Raw genomic sequence first — 15,889 nt, forward strand, 5'->3', positions numbered from 1 at the left:
CTGACTGGAGAAGTTAGTAGAATTCTTCAGTTTTATCATCATTGGCTTTATTGGTTGGTGCATAAATTTGAATAATAGTGGTATTAACTGGTCTTTCTTATATGTGTATGGATATTTTCCTATCACAGATAGTGTTGTACTTCAGGATAGATTTTGAAATGTTCTTTTTGAGGAAGAATATGGCACAATTCCTCTTCAATGTGTCATTCCTGGCATAGTAACCCATATGATTGTCTGATTCAAAATAGCCAATACTAGTCCATTGTAACTCACTAATGCCTAGGGTATTGAAGTTTATGCATTCCATTTCATTTTTGACAATTTGCATTTTTCCTAGGTTCATACTTTGTACATTCCATGTTATGAATATTAATGTATGTTTGAGCTGCTTCTCCTCTTTATGAGTTGTGCCTCATCATCAACTGAAGGTCCTGAAAGCTTCACTCCATTTACATCATTCTGGACAACTCTACTTTTAGGAAGCAGCTCTTTCCTAGTTGTAGTTTGTGTGCCTTCCAACTTCAGGATCTCATCTTCTGGCATTGTTGCTGACAATGTTCCCTTTCTATTCACAAGATTTTCAGGGTCCAAACAATCAGAAATAGTCTGTTTTCTTTCCAGGTTAGTCTTAGACTGGAAATTCCACTGAAATCTGTCCACTGTGGGTGAGTGACCCTGTTGATATTTAAAACAGTGATGGCATAGCATCCAGAATCACATCAACACGCAAACGACTACTGTACAGCAAACTCACAGACCAGTGGGGGATCATTTTTATATGGTGGTGGTGATGGCAGTGAGTCAGTCCTGACTCATAGTGACCCTATATAGGGCTTCTGAGGTTGTAAATCTTTATATGAGCAGTTGGTAGATTCGAACTGCTGACCTTGTGATTAGTAGTCCAACTTGTAAACCACTATGCTACAGGAGATCCTTTATATTACCAGGGCTAGGGAAGGTCAGCTGGCTTTGAATCAGAAAGGTAATAATAAGTGTTTAACCATCATAATACTGATGACAGAAACGTAATTAAATTTTTTTTTTCCAAAAATGGTAAAACAGATTTCTAAACCTTGCTTAACTCTTAAAAATCAAACAAATTTTCAAAGTCTCAAATTAAAGATACTACGGCAAATTAAGCAGGCCAATTTCATGGGCAACGTAAAAATTTCATAGCATTATTACTTTAGAGACACACTTTATAGTAAGTAATAATGTCATTTTAAGGCATTGCAAGAAATTACAGAATTCATTGTAGCTCAGATGACACTATACTTTGAAAAGTCTGTTACCATGTTGTTGTTGTTGTTGTTAGATGCTGTTAAGTCACCTGGTACAATAACCTCAGTTAAAAAAAGTATGCACTGAATTCTTTATGCACTCGGTCTCCACTCACCACTAACAAACATTTGACCCCCTTAAACCGCTACCAAACTTCCCATTGGATTTTTTTCTCCAGTTAGCATTCTTCTTTCTGCCATTTTAACCATAGAGTTCAGGATATGCTGAGTGTTCTTTTCTCTCATCTGAGTTCTACCTCTTCTCTACCTTTACACTTGAAGGAAGGGATTTGGTTAACTTGAAACATATGCCATTATATTCTTTATGTCAAGCATTTGGTCTTAACCTTTAGTGAAGAATATGACAAGAACCGTTGGTAAGATTCATTTTTGGAATAGTTAAACTGAGAGGCAATCCTTCCATTATTATGATTTTGAGTATTTTTTCCATTAGCATGTTTGTCAGGTTTGTTTTTAGTCTTGCCAATGATCTCAGTTGGCATGAATTTGAGAGAGAAATCTGCATTGAAAGTTGATGTCTTCTGTTGGATGACAGTTGTGAATGCTTGGTACTGTTCTTCAAAATGCTCCGTTCTGAAATTTTTATCAGCTTTGACCTAAACAGAGCAAGAAAATGTTGTTAAAGACAATACACACACAAATAAAATACAAGCAAACAAGAAACATTAAGCAATCCTTTGCAAGGTATCCAATCACAAGAGTTGGGAGTGAAATTTCAAAAAATAAAACTCAAATTATTGCCAATAATTAACTAGAACAAAATTCAAATAATTTATCCAACAAAAATGTATTGAGCACCTAACTGACATGTAGATTGAGTTGGGTGTTGTTGTTGTTGTTGTTGTTGTTGTTAAGTGCCATAGAGTCGGATCCGACCCATAGCGATGCTATACAGGGTTTTCCAAGAGCGACTGGTGAGCTTGAACCACCGACCTTGCAGTTCAAACAGCTTTTCATTCTGGCACATTAACCCACAGCGCCACACCAGGACTCCGAGTTAGGTGTTAGGAACAGGAAAATAGAAACAACCAAAAATGCTTCTTGAGATTTGTGAGAAAATCAGTCCTTTCTGAATTTACAGGTAAAAGAAATATGACAACGTGGTCACATGCAAAAAATTCCATATAGCTTAGGCATTGAATCCTTAGCTTAAAGGATTGAAACCCTTATGGGAGAGTGCAATTATTTCAGACTTCATATTATGGGGACTAATTTATAATATTGCTACAAACAAAAAGAACATAAAATATTGGTGGAATTTACAACAATAAAAATTTTGTAACTACTGAAAAAAGTGGGTGTTATACATCTTATTCACCAATGGGGTCACTTCATCAAAGAGACTGTTGTAGCTCCTTGCTGATACTTAGCTAATTATTAATCTTTATTACATCTTGCTTGGTCCAAAGAAGGCCTCTCTAAAAGTGATAATGATCCTTTAAATGGGGAGCCAGTCTTTAGATAGTTCTAGAAGTTTAGGAGACTTTAAGGAAGATGGCACGTTTCAAATGGTAATGTGTAATGTAAAAAATGAAGGAGCTCTGGTAGCATAGTGGTTACGAATCACGCTGCGAACTGCAAGGTCAGCAGTTCGAAACTACCAGGTGTTCCACAGGAGAAAGATGAGCTTTCTGCTCCCGTAAAGATTTACAGCCTTGGAAACCCTGTATAGGGTTGCTATGAGTCGAAACTGACTCCATGGCACATAACAACAACAATGTAAAAATGATATTTTAGGAAGAATTTTCAAAGAACTTGAGGGGTTTGAGGTGAGTGAAAACAGCCACTTAAATGAGTAAAACAGGCTCACCAGCTCCTCCTTTGAAACCCTATACAGGGTCGCTCTGGGTCAGAACTGAATAGAAGGCACTTAACAACAATAATGAATGTAAATTTGAGTTTTCATTGGGCAGCTAGTAGAAAACACAGTTAAATAGCATGGAAGCAGTGTAATCACACATTTTATTTTTTCTTATGTCAGAATTTTAGATAATTTGTTTTACTAAGTCTATGGATTTTCCAAAATCACACTGTTGTTGTTAAGTGCCATTGAGTCAGTTCTGACTCATTGTGACCCTGTATAGGAACGGCTAGTGAGTTTGAACCGCTTACCATGTGGTTCAAACAGACCTTGCCGTCAAATGCTTTATGTCACAGTGTCACACCATTGTTGTTATTGTTGTTGTTAGGTGCCATCGAGTCAGTACGGGCTCATAGCCACACCACTGGTAGGTTAATATACTGAAGATTGTGGACCCCTGTATATTTTCTAAAGATATCAAAGTTAGGCTTATCTTCACATTCAATTGGTAGTGCGCTGAATGTTTGCCATTATAAATCAGTACATATACTGAGCTAACTTCAGCTAAAAACCTCATACTGTGCTTATCTTTCGAGAAGCCTTACTTCATAAGTCAAAACAGCCACGTTCCAGGGTCTCCGGTAGTATGTCAAGGTGTTCCCGTCTCTAACTCGGTAACAGTGGCCGTTGAAGAATTCATTGTCAAAAGGTGTGGTTAGGGGAGCCATTCCTAAAATGTTGATCCTGAAAATAAGCAGAAGAACTCTAGGTGTAGAAAGACCACATCTTATTAATACAAGATAGCTCTCTGTAGCTAGGGAAAGAGAGAGAGACTGCCTTAGTTCTTGTCACCATCACTCAGAATGGCCACCATCAGTCAAGGACAGAAGCAAGAGCCTGTTCACCAGAGCTCAGTGTCTCTGACAGAAAGCATACTTTAGCAGAGCCCTATAAACTCTCTTAGGCAATGAGGGTACTGTTTAGGGCAAAATGAAAGAAATACAGTAAATAGGGCACAAGGGACCTTCTGGTTCCTGAAGTCTTACTCCACTGCAGTAAGTCCTACATAATGTCCCTTGGTGAACTAAGGACTGATAGTGTGATACCAACCTTTTAAATTATTTGAGAGCAGAGCATCTCAAGGGGCAATATAACATATGCAAATAATTTTTCATCTATGAACCAACAATGGGATCTGCTCTCTCCTCAGTCTCTTTAAACTTATCTTTTTCTTCCAGTGGTCTTATTGCTTGTCAAGAACATCATTCCCTCTGGCTCATATTCCTATTGTACCTTCCAAGAGGAACACAAAGATTTCAGCAAAACAGTCTGAAAATTTCAGCTTTTTCTCCCCAGCAAAAATACTTTTATTTGGTGAGCTTTAATTCACAAAGAGGAATCTCATTTAGTGTTAACACTGTAAAGCATTAGTTCGTAGGCTTAAAAATAATATGCTGTAGAGAACCCACAGACCGGGAAATGCATTCTGTGGGGAAAAAAAAAAAAATGCTGTGCACCATCCTATGAATGAATAAAGAAAATGGAATAGTATTTAGCCATAAAGAGAAATAAAGTTCTGATACATGCTACAACAAAGATGACCCTTGAAAACATATTAAGTCAGACACAAAAAGATGAATATTGCATAACCCTATTTTGATGAAATATTTAGAATAGGCAAAGGCATACAAACAGAAAGTAAACTGGTAGTTACCAGGAAGTAAGAAGAGTGAGGAATAAGGAATTATTGCTTAAAGTGTACAACGTTTCTATTTGGGATGATAAAAAGTTTTGGAAATGGTTGGTGGTAATGATTGCACAGAAAACAAAGCAAAGATAATATGAATAAGAAGCAGTTATGAATTTGTGTGTGTGTGTGTGTGTGTGTGATATACACTGTTGTTAATTGTAGGAGCAGTCACTTAACTATCTGGAATGAATGAACCCAGGTCAGCATGGTCAATATGGAAGTGTGATCCTTATGCCTATGACTTAACTTGATACGAGAGCATAAACTCTTCCATTACAATGGGTCATATTTGTCTGATGTACTGCTGGAAGATGAGCTGCTCAGGTTGGAAGGCACTCAAAATATGACATGGGAAGAGCTGCCTACTCAAAGTGAAATTGACTCTAATGATATGGGTGGCGAAAAGCTTTTAGGACCTTCATTTGCTGATGCTGCACAACTCAAAATGGGAAGAAACAGTTGCAAACATCCATTAATAATCATAGCTGGGAATGTATGAAATATGAATCTAGGAAAGTTAGAATTCATAAGAAATGAAATGGAACACATAAAAATTGATATCCCAGGCATTAATGTGCTGAAATGGACTGGTATTGACCTTTAAAATAGGACAGTCATATGCTTTACTATGCTGGACATGACAAATCGAAGAGAAATGGTGTCACATTCATTGACAAAAAGAACATTTCAAAGTCTGTCTTGAAGTACAATGCTGTTGGTAATAGGATAATATCCATACATCTCCAAGGAAGACCAGTTAATACCACTATTATTCAAATTATGCATCAACCACTAAAGTCAATGATGCTGAAACAGAAGAATTCTACCAACATTTTCAGTCTGAAATTTATCAAAATATAATCAAGATACATTCTTAATTACTGGTGATTGGGATGCAAAGTAGGAAACAAAAAGGAAGGAATAGCAGTTGGAAAATCTGACAGCAAATGATGTTGTTGTTGTTAAGTGATGCCAAGTTGATTCAAACTCATAGTTATCCTGTACAGAATTTCCTAGGAGCAGCTGGTGGCTTTGAACTGCCAACCTTGTGGTTCACAGTTCAGTGCTAATCATACAGCATCACACCAGAAGTCCTAGAAATTATGTTGGAAATCATTATAGAATTTTGCAAGACCAATGACCCATTCATCACAAATACCATTTTTCAACAATATAAACATTCTTCTTGAGCTGGTGCTCTGAATTTGGACTTTTACTTCCTGAACTATGAGAATAGAGCTGAAAATTTCAAGGGATAGCTAGAAAACATAAAATAAAGTATTTTAATGAAATGAGCAAAGACCTGCAGTTAGAAAACCAAAAGAGAAGGACACGCTCAGCATTCCTTGGGCTGAAAGAAATGAAATAAACTCAAGCCTCAGGTTGCAACATTGAAGGATTCGATGGGCAAAATAGAATCCTTCAGTACTGCAAGCTGAGACTTGAGTTTTTTCCTCAAAATAGGAGTTCCGGTAGCATAGTGGGTTGTTCAAACGATGAACTGCTTCACAGGAGAGAGCTGAGGCTTTCTGCTCCCATGAAGATTTAAGGCCTCTGAAACCATATACAAGGTCGTGATGAATTGGAATTGACTCCTCAGCACATAACCACCAGCATGCGCAAAATATTCAATTATTCGGGAGGCATCAAAAAAGATGGAAAGAATACACAGATTCACTATACCAAAGAGAGTTGATCAGTGCTCAACCATTTTAAAACGTCCAACTTGCACTGGCAATAAACAAAACTCCAGGAATTGACAGAATACAAATTGAAATGTTTCAACAAACTGATGCGATGTTGAAGGTCCTCACTCATTCATGCTAAGAAATTTGGAAGACCAACTGATTCAAAGAGATCCATAGTTGTGCCCATTCCAAAGAAAGGTGACCCAATGGAATAAGGAAAACATCTAAAAATATTATTAATATCACACACAAGTAAAATTTTGCTGAAGATAATTAAAAAACAGTTGTAGTAGTACAACCACAGGGAGCTACCTGAAATCCAAGCCAAATTCAGAAGAGGACTTTAAGCAAAAAATATCATTGCTGACATCGGATGGATCTTGGTTGAAAGCCGAGAATACCAGGAAGATACTTACTTGTGGTTTATTGACTATGTGAAGGTATTTGACTGTGTGAACCATACCAAACTATAGATAACACTGTGAATAATGAAATAATGGAGCACTCAATTGTGCTTTTGAGTAACCTGTACATAGATAGACCAATTCAAACAGAATAAAGGGATAAATGTTTTAAAATCAGGAAAAGAGTACGGCAGTGTTGTGTCTTTTCATCAGATTTATTCAATCTATATGCTGAACAAACAACCTGAGAAACTGGATTATATGAAGAGGATCATGACATCAGTATTGGAGGAAGACTCATTAACAACCTGTAATATGCAGATGATATGACCTTGCTTTCTGGAAGCAAAGAGGACTTGAAACACTTACTAAAATTACCTCCTTTGCCATGTGATCAGAAGAACTGGATGGTGCCTGGCTGCTTTTAGTGAACCTTAAAAAAACCCCAAAAGTCTATAAAAGCATTCCAATAAAAAGGGAATGAATGCAGAACCGAATTTCAAATTCTCAATGGAATTGAACCTTTCTGGAGGCATGAGGCTGGATGAACTCTGAGAACTATTGCCCTAAAATAACTTTTCAAACTGATACCAAGACTATCCACTGAAGTCTTCTTAAAACAAAATAATCATTTAGCTAAACTAGTAAAAAATGTCTGCTTTGAGCATTATGCCTTTTTGAGAACTGACCATACGGGATTAAATTGACCAGATCAATAAGTAAAATTAGGTAGGAAATATAGTGGGGCAGTAAATTTATGTTAATGTGGGAGGAACAATTCAGAAAAAGAGGGTGGAAATGGTTACTGGATGACTGTTCATCAATGTCACTGAATTGTATATGTAGCCATTGTAGAATTGGTATAGGGGAGGGACTTCAAAAATCATGGAATATGGAATTAAAAAGATAATGAGATTTTTTTCACATACTTTTTGAAGCTCCTTGTATATTCTGCTAATAGATATTCTCAACTACACCAAATAACTGATATAAAAAAAAGAAGTCTCAAATGCTTTCTTTAGTTCCTTGACTTCTGCCAGTGCCTTGAAGAGGGTTTCTGCCGAGTTACGGCTCTACTTTCAGCCTGGTCTCTCAGCTGACCCCAACCTACCCCAGACCTCAGTGAGGAGCAAACTGCTCAGCCACTGCAGCTTAAGGCACACAGTTTAGCTCTGCTGACTGCAGTCTGCAGACATGTGAGTGATAGTTGTTTTTGTATCATTACCCAAGATAGATAGATTGGAAACAAATGGTCTGGAATTGCTTTTTAGGCAAGACCTCAACTGTTGTTGCTGTTGTTAAGCACCTTTGAGTAGGTTCCGACTCATAGTGACCTTGTATAGAATTTCTGAGAAGTGGCTGATGACTTTGAACAACTGATCTTGTGGTTAGTAGTCCAGTGCTTATCCTACAGTACCATACCAGGACTTCCCAGACCCCAACTTATTATTGTTATTAAATGCCTTTGAGTCAGTTCTGACTCATAGCAACCATGTATAGGTTCCCAAGGAGCAGCTGGTAGGTTTGAACTTCTGATCTTGTGGTGATCCTACCACACCAAGACTTATTCTCTGTGACACCATCCTCCATCCTTCTGTGTTTTTGCACTGTACAGATATGTGGTTTTGCCTCTGTTTTTAGCATTAACAGCAATCCTATATGGTTTCACTATTTGAGAACAGTGAAATTAATCTTGTCTTATAATGATGATTAATTATTAGATGGTTACAATGGTTACAATGGAGAAAGGATTGAAGTTGTCAAGGACTTCATTCTTCTTGGATCAACTATCAACACTCGCGGAAGTAGCAGTCAAGAGATCAGACGACGTATTGCACTGGGCAAATCTGCTGCACAGGAACTTTTTAAAGTATTGAAGAGCAGAGATGTCAGCTTGAGGACTAGGGTGCGCCTGACCCAGGCCATTGTGTTTTCAATAACCTCATATGGGTGTGAAAGCTGGACAGTGAATAAAGAGGATCGTAGAAGAATTGATGCCTTTGAGTTGTGGTGTTGGAGGAGAATACTGAGGGTGCCATGGACTGCCAAAAGAACCAATAGATCTGTTTTGGAAGAAGTGCAGCCAGAGTGCTCCTTGGAGGCCAGGATGGCTAGGCTTCTTCTCTCCTACTTTGGACACATTGTCCGGAGGAAACAATCGTTGGAGAAGGATGTCATGCTGGGTAGGGTGGAGGGTCAGAGAAAAAGAGGAAGACCTCCAACGAGATGGATCGGCCAGGTGGCATCATTGATGGACTCGGGGGTGGCAGCGGTGGTGAGGTTGGCCCAGGATCGAACATTGTTTCGTTCTGCTGTGCATGGAGTCGCTATGAGTCGGTTCCGACTCGATGGCACCTGACAACAACAACAACAACATATGTAAATGTAAGGAGCTCTGGTAGAGTAGTAGTTACGAATTGGGCTGCTAATCTCACGGTAAGCAGTTCAAAACTACCAGTTGTTCCGTGGAAGAAACATGAGGCTTTCTGCTCCCGTAAAGATATATAGCCATGGAAACCCTACTCAGGGTCACTATGAGTCAGAACTGACTCCACAGCACATAACAACAACAACAACAATATGTAAATGTGGGCACACAGTGTCTCTCTAGGATAAGGACTGGACTGCTAATTTGAGGGAGAAAGATGATCCTGCAAAGATTTACAGCCTTAGAAAACCTATACTGGGCTGTTGTGAGTCAAAACCGACCCCACAGCTCTTAACAACACCAACATATGTAGATGTATATTGTTCCTGTTGTTGTCATTGTTAAATACCATTGAATGAGTTGGTTCTGACTCATAGCGACCCTGTATAGGATTTTCAAGGTGCAGCTGGTGAGTTTGAACTGCTGTCCTTGTGGTTCAAACTGACGTGGCGGTCCAGTACTTATCCTATAGTGTTTATAATTAAGAGTGGATTGCACTAAAACAGAAAATCATGTTCAAGTTAGAGAGTTTGTCATGGATTTAATGGTGTCTCCAAAAATGATACGTTATCTGATCCTTGGTACTTGTGAATATGACCTTGTTTGGGAATAAGGTCTATGAAAATGTTATCAGTTAAGCTAATATGAGATCATTTTGGCATAAGATGAGTCCTGATCAAATCTGAGTGGCACCCTTATAAAATAGGAGAGACAGAGAAATAGACAGGAAAGACAACCATGTGACATTGGAGTTATGCTGCTGCTGTAAGTCAAGAACTACTTGGGGTTCTGTGAAGAAAAACGTGGCATCAGGATTGGAGGAAGACTCATCAAAAACCTGAAATTTGTAGATGATACAACCTTGCTTGCTGAAAGTGAAGAGGACTTAAAATACTTACTGATGAAGATCAAAGAGCACAGCCTTTGGTATGGATTATATCTTAATGCAAAGAAAGCAAAAATCCTCAACACTGGACCAATAAACAACATTCTTATCAACAGAGAAAAGATTGAAGTTGTCAAAGACTTCATTCTTCTTTGATCAACTATCAACACTCATGGAAGCAGCAGTCAAGAAATCAAATGACGTATTGCATTAGGCAAATCTGTTGCACAAGAGCTTTTTAAAATGTTGAAGAGCAAAGATGTCAGCTTGAGGACTAAGGTGCTCCTGACCCAAGCCATGGTATTTTCAATAACCTCATATGCATGCGAAAGCTGGAGAGTGAATAAGGAAGACCACAGAAGAATTGATGCTTTTGAGTTATGGTGTTGGAGGAGAATATTGAAAGTGCCATGGGCTGCCCATAGAACCAACAGATCTGTGTTGGAAGAAGTGCAGCAAGGATGGCCAAACTTTGTCTCTCATACTTCAGACATATTGTCAGAAGGGATCAGTAGCTGGAGAAGGATATGTTTGGTAAGGTGGAGGGTCAGAGGAAGAAGAAGACCCCCCAGAGAGATGGATTGGCAAAGTGGCAGTATCAATGGATTCAAGCATGGCAACAATAGTGAGGTTGGCCCAGGACTGGGAAGTGTTTCATTCTGTTGTGTGTAGGATCGCTATGAGTTGGTACCGATTCAATGGCACCTAACAACAACAACAACAACAGAAGCTAAAGGAGAAAGAATCTTCTCCTAGAGCAGGGGTTGTTGTTGTTGTTGTTAGGTGCCATTGAATCTGTACCGACTCATAGCGATCCTACACACAACAGAATGAAACACTGCCTAATCCTGCACCAACCTCACAATTGTTGCTAAGTTTGACCCATTGAGGATACCACTGTGCCAGTCCATCTTGCTGGGGGTCTTCCTCTTTTTCTGTGACTTTATCAACCATGATATCCTTCTCCAGTGACTGGTCCTTCCTGACAATATGTCCGATGTATGAAAGACGAAGTCTGGCCATCCTGGCTTCCAAGTAGCACTCTGGCTGTACTTCTTCCAACACAGATCTGTTTGTTCTTTTGGCAGTTCATGGTACTTTCAATATTCTACTCCAACACCATAATTCAAATGCATGAATTCTTCTACAGTCTTCCTTATTCACTGTCCAACTCACATACATATGAGATTATTAAAAATACCTTGAGTTGGATCAGGCGCACCTTAGTCCTCAAGCTGACATCATTGCTCTTCAACACTTTTAAGAGGTCTTGTGCAGCAGAGTTGTCCAATGCAATATGTTGTTTGATTTATTGACTTCTGCTTCCATGAGTGTTGATGGTTAATCCAAGCAAAATGAAGTCTTTGACAACTTCAATCTTTTTTCCATTTATACGGATGTTGTTTATTGGTCCAGTGGCAAGCATTTTTGTTTTCATTATATTGAGGTGCAACCCATACCGAAGGCTGTGGTCTTTGATCTTCATCAATAAGTATTTTAAGTCCTCTTAGCTTTCAGCAAGCAAGATTGTATCATCTGTATATTGCAAGTTATTAATAAGTCTTCCTCTAATCATAATGTCACATTTTTCTTCATATAATACAGCTTCTCTAATTATTTGTTCAGCATACAGATTGAATAAGTATGGTGAAAGAATACAACTCTGTTGCCCACCTTTCCTAATTTTAAACCATTTGGTGTTCCCTTGTTCTGTTTGACCAACTACCTCTTGGTCTATGAACAAATACCTCATGAGCCCAATTATGTGTTCAGGAATACTTATACTTTGCATTGTTGTCCATGGCTTGTCATGATCCACACAATCAAAAGCCTTTACATAGTCAAAAAGCACAAATAAACATCTTTCTGGTAATCTCTGCTTTCAGCCAAGATCCATCGGATATCAGCAGTGATATCCCTTGTTCCATGCCCTCTTCTGATAATAGCTTGAACCACTGGAAGTTCTCTGTCAATGTATGGTTGCAGCCACTTCTATACTACCTTCAGTAAAACTTTACTTGCATGGGATATCAGTGATATTTTCCTATGATTTCTGCATTCCTTTGGGTCATCTCTCTTTGAAATGTGCACCCATATGGGTCTTGTCCATTCACTTGGCCAGGTAGTTGTTTTCCAAATTTCTTAGCATAGATGAGTGAGTGCCTCGAGTGCCACATCACTTTGTTGAAAGATTTCAGTTTGTATTCTATTAGTTCTCGGTGCCATTTTCTTTGCCAATGACTTCAATGCACCTTGAACTTTTTCCTTCAATATCATTGGCTTTTGATCATATGCTACCTCTTGAAATGGTTGGACATCGAACATTTCTTTTTGGTATGGTGACTGTGTTCCCATCTTCTTTAGATGCTTTCTTCATCATTCAGTATTTTGCCCATAGAAACCTTCAATATTGCAAGTCAAGGGGTGAATTTTTTCTTCCATTCCTTCAGCTTGAGAAATGCTGAACATGTTCTTCCCCTCTGGTGTTCTAACTCCAGGTCTTTGCACATTTTGTTATAATATTTGACTTTGTCTTCTCGAGCTGACCTTTGAAATTTTCTGTTCAGCTCTTGTACCTCCTCATTTCTTTCATTTGCTTTAGCCTCTCTACACTGGAGAACAATTTTCAGAGTCTCTTTTGGCACCCATTTTGGTCTTTTCCTTTTTTCTTGTCTTCTTAATGACCTTTTGCTTTCTTCCTATATGATGTTCTTGATGTCATTCCAAAACTCTTCTGGTCTTTGGTTTTTAGTGTCCAAGGAATCAAATCTGTTCTTCAGATGATCTCTAAATTCAGGTGGGATAAATTGAAAGTCATAGTTTGATGCTCGTGAACTTGTTTTCATTTTCTTCAGCTTCAGTTTGAATTTGCATACGAGCAAGACCTCTTCACAGTCTGTTCCTGGCCTTGTTTTGGCTGATGATATGAAGCTTTTCTCTTACCTATTTTCACAGATGTAATCACTTTGATTTCTGCATATTCCATCTGGTGAGGCCCCTTTGTATAGTCGTCTTTTATGCTGTTTATGTTTTAGGTTATTAGTCTATTGTACTGTGGTGGTTTGTGTGTTTCTATGCCACCAGTGTTTTAAACACCAGCAAGGTCAACCACGGTGGACAGGTTTCCAATGAGCTTCCAGACAAAGACAGACTAGGAAAAAGGAGAGGTGAACTACTTCCGAATGTTAGTCAATGAAAACCTTATGAATAGAAGTAGAATGGTGTTGTCAGCCCCATAGCACGGTAAGGGAAACTTTTTCTGCAAAAATTCATAATATAATTCACGGGTCATACAAAATTAGCAACTTAAAAAATAGCCTGCTATATTTGGTCAAACTGTTAATGAACTCACCCCTAATATGATGGTGTGGTGCTGTGGGTTAATGCGCCAGACTGCAAAGCCATTTGAATTACAAGGTCGGCGGTAGATGCTCCTCAGAAACCCTATACAGGGTCGCTATGGGTCGGAATTGACTATACAGCATTTCACAACAACAAATGTGGTGGCAAGGAGTCCTCATGTAGCTCGGCAGGACTGCAAGGTCAGTTTGAACTGTAAGGTTTACAGTTCAAACCCACCAGCTGCTCCTCGGAAACCCTATACAGAGTAACTATGGGTCAGAACCAACTTGAAAGCACCTAAGAACAACAACAACAATGAGATTTCAGGGAGTCCTAGTGTGGTGCTGATGGTTAATGTGCTGGACTGCAAGGTTGATTTGAACTGCGAGGTTGGTAGTTCAAGCTCACCAGCTGCTCCTGGGAAACTATGAGTCACAACTGACTCTACAACTGTGATCTCTGGAGTTCTGGTGTGGCGCTGTAGGATAGCACTGGACTGCAAGGTTGGTTTGATCTCCAAGATCAGTATTTCAAACTCAGTAGCTACTTCTTGAAAACCCTATACAGGGTTGCTATGATTCTGAACCGACTTGACAGCTCTTAACAACAGCAATACAGATACATTCACAGGTTCCTGAGTTTGGGGAGGTAGTGTCAGCCTACCATACCACCCAGCTTAGAGGGCATTAGAATCCAGTAGAGCATCAATATTTGGATTTGTTTCTAGGTTTCCCCACCCTATAATAAGATGTGAGAGGGATGAGGGGTGGATTTTTTTTTTTTTTTTGGAAAGTGAGAGGTAGGTGATTGTGAAAAGAAAGCTACGATAAGAGAATAGGTTTGACAAGTTGAACACTTCTAAGCTCCCTAGCTCATCAATTGCTTCTCTCTCTCTCTCTCTTTTTTAGCAATTCCTTTTAATTTTTTTGTTGTTGAAAATATACACAGCAAAGCATATACCAAGTCACCAACTTCTACATTTACAATTCAGAGACAGTGATTACATTCTTCAGGTTATACAACTGTTCTCATCATTGCAGAATAATTCCTCCTCCATTAACATAAACTCACGGCGCTCTAAGCTTCCCATCTAACCTTTTGAATGATTATTATCCATTTCATCCCGTATAGAAGCTTATTTGGAGTCCTGGAGTGGCACTATAGTAAGATAAGCACTGGACTGCTAACCTTGTACAGGGTCACTATGGGTCAAAACCAACTCGACAGCACTTAAGAGTAACAATAAGATACTTATTTAAAAGACAGTTTGGTCAATTTTATGGGAAAAAAAGTCCATATGTACGTTGAAGATTTAGAAATTATTCCTTTAAAACTGACCTATATTGCGGATTAATGTCCCAGATTACAAGGTTGGTGATTCAAGCTCAACTGCTGCTCCTCAGAAACCCTATACTAGGTCATTATGAGTCAGAACTGACTCAAAGTCACTTAACAACAACAATAACATATCACTTAGCAAATCTGTGCAATCCCTGATATGCATGCTGTAATTACATGTTATTGTTTTACAGAACAGCTGATGGACCAGTGGTTGGCTCCATCTGGAAAGTTACATTGAATTAGATCTTCAGACTAAAGCACATTGAAGAAAGAAATATTTGGAAACGTTTTACTTGGTTCCACTACTACAGAGACAGCCAGTCTAGTTTAGCATGAGCTAAAGTTTCTGGCCCAGAAACATGAAAACTTCTCATGGATGGAATGTCATCACCTGGGGATTAAAAAAAAAAAAAAAAAAAATCCATGTGTTCTCCGGCAGCCTTAGAGATGCCTGTTTGCACACCTGCACCTAGAACCACAGGTGAACTAAGGAGAAAGCTCCCTCTACTGAAGTGATGTTGTGCTTAGATCATAAGAAAGTAATTCCTTGCATATTGTACATCATTTACATCTGGTTTGGATTTATGTTTTGTTAATGAATGCAAGATGGGTGTGTGGGGGGAGGATTTCCCTAAACACTTTCTGAAAATCTCAGAAGCCTGTAAGACAAGAGACTGAAGTGTTTGGGACATAACTGAATTCTCCAGGAATAATAATTTAAACGAGACTTTCAAGTGAAAAGAAGGATAAATTAATCACTGTGAGTACTGTGGCTTCCTCCGTATGTGGAAGAATCTGACTGCTGTTGAGAGGTTTTCTGGCTGGGAGATGGAATTGTCTTTATAACCACGCTGCTATGATTGATGTTAACTCTTATGACCTTTATGAATCCTATAGCCCCATATAAGAATAATTAGGGTTTATAGTTTTAAAAGGTCCCTAGTGTGG

General features: G+C 38.7%; 1 protein-coding gene across 1 annotated transcript in view; it reads right to left on the reverse strand.

Moving 5' to 3' along the window:
- C9 (complement component 9) overlaps positions 1-15,889 on the reverse strand; it is a 53,290-nt gene that overhangs the window by 26,800 nt on the left and 10,601 nt on the right. The window contains exons 5-6 of the mRNA XM_006874684.1: positions 3,708-3,846; positions 1,628-1,897 (exon numbers count right to left, since the gene is read on the reverse strand). Coding sequence (XP_006874746.1) covers positions 1,628-1,897; positions 3,708-3,846 — 409 coding nt within the window. The remainder of the gene's footprint in view (positions 1-1,627; positions 1,898-3,707; positions 3,847-15,889) is intronic.

This window comes from Chrysochloris asiatica, unplaced genomic scaffold (genome assembly GCF_000296735.1).
Source record: "Chrysochloris asiatica unplaced genomic scaffold, ChrAsi1.0 scaffold00293, whole genome shotgun sequence".
Taxonomy (NCBI): domain Eukaryota; kingdom Metazoa; phylum Chordata; class Mammalia; order Afrosoricida; family Chrysochloridae; genus Chrysochloris; species Chrysochloris asiatica.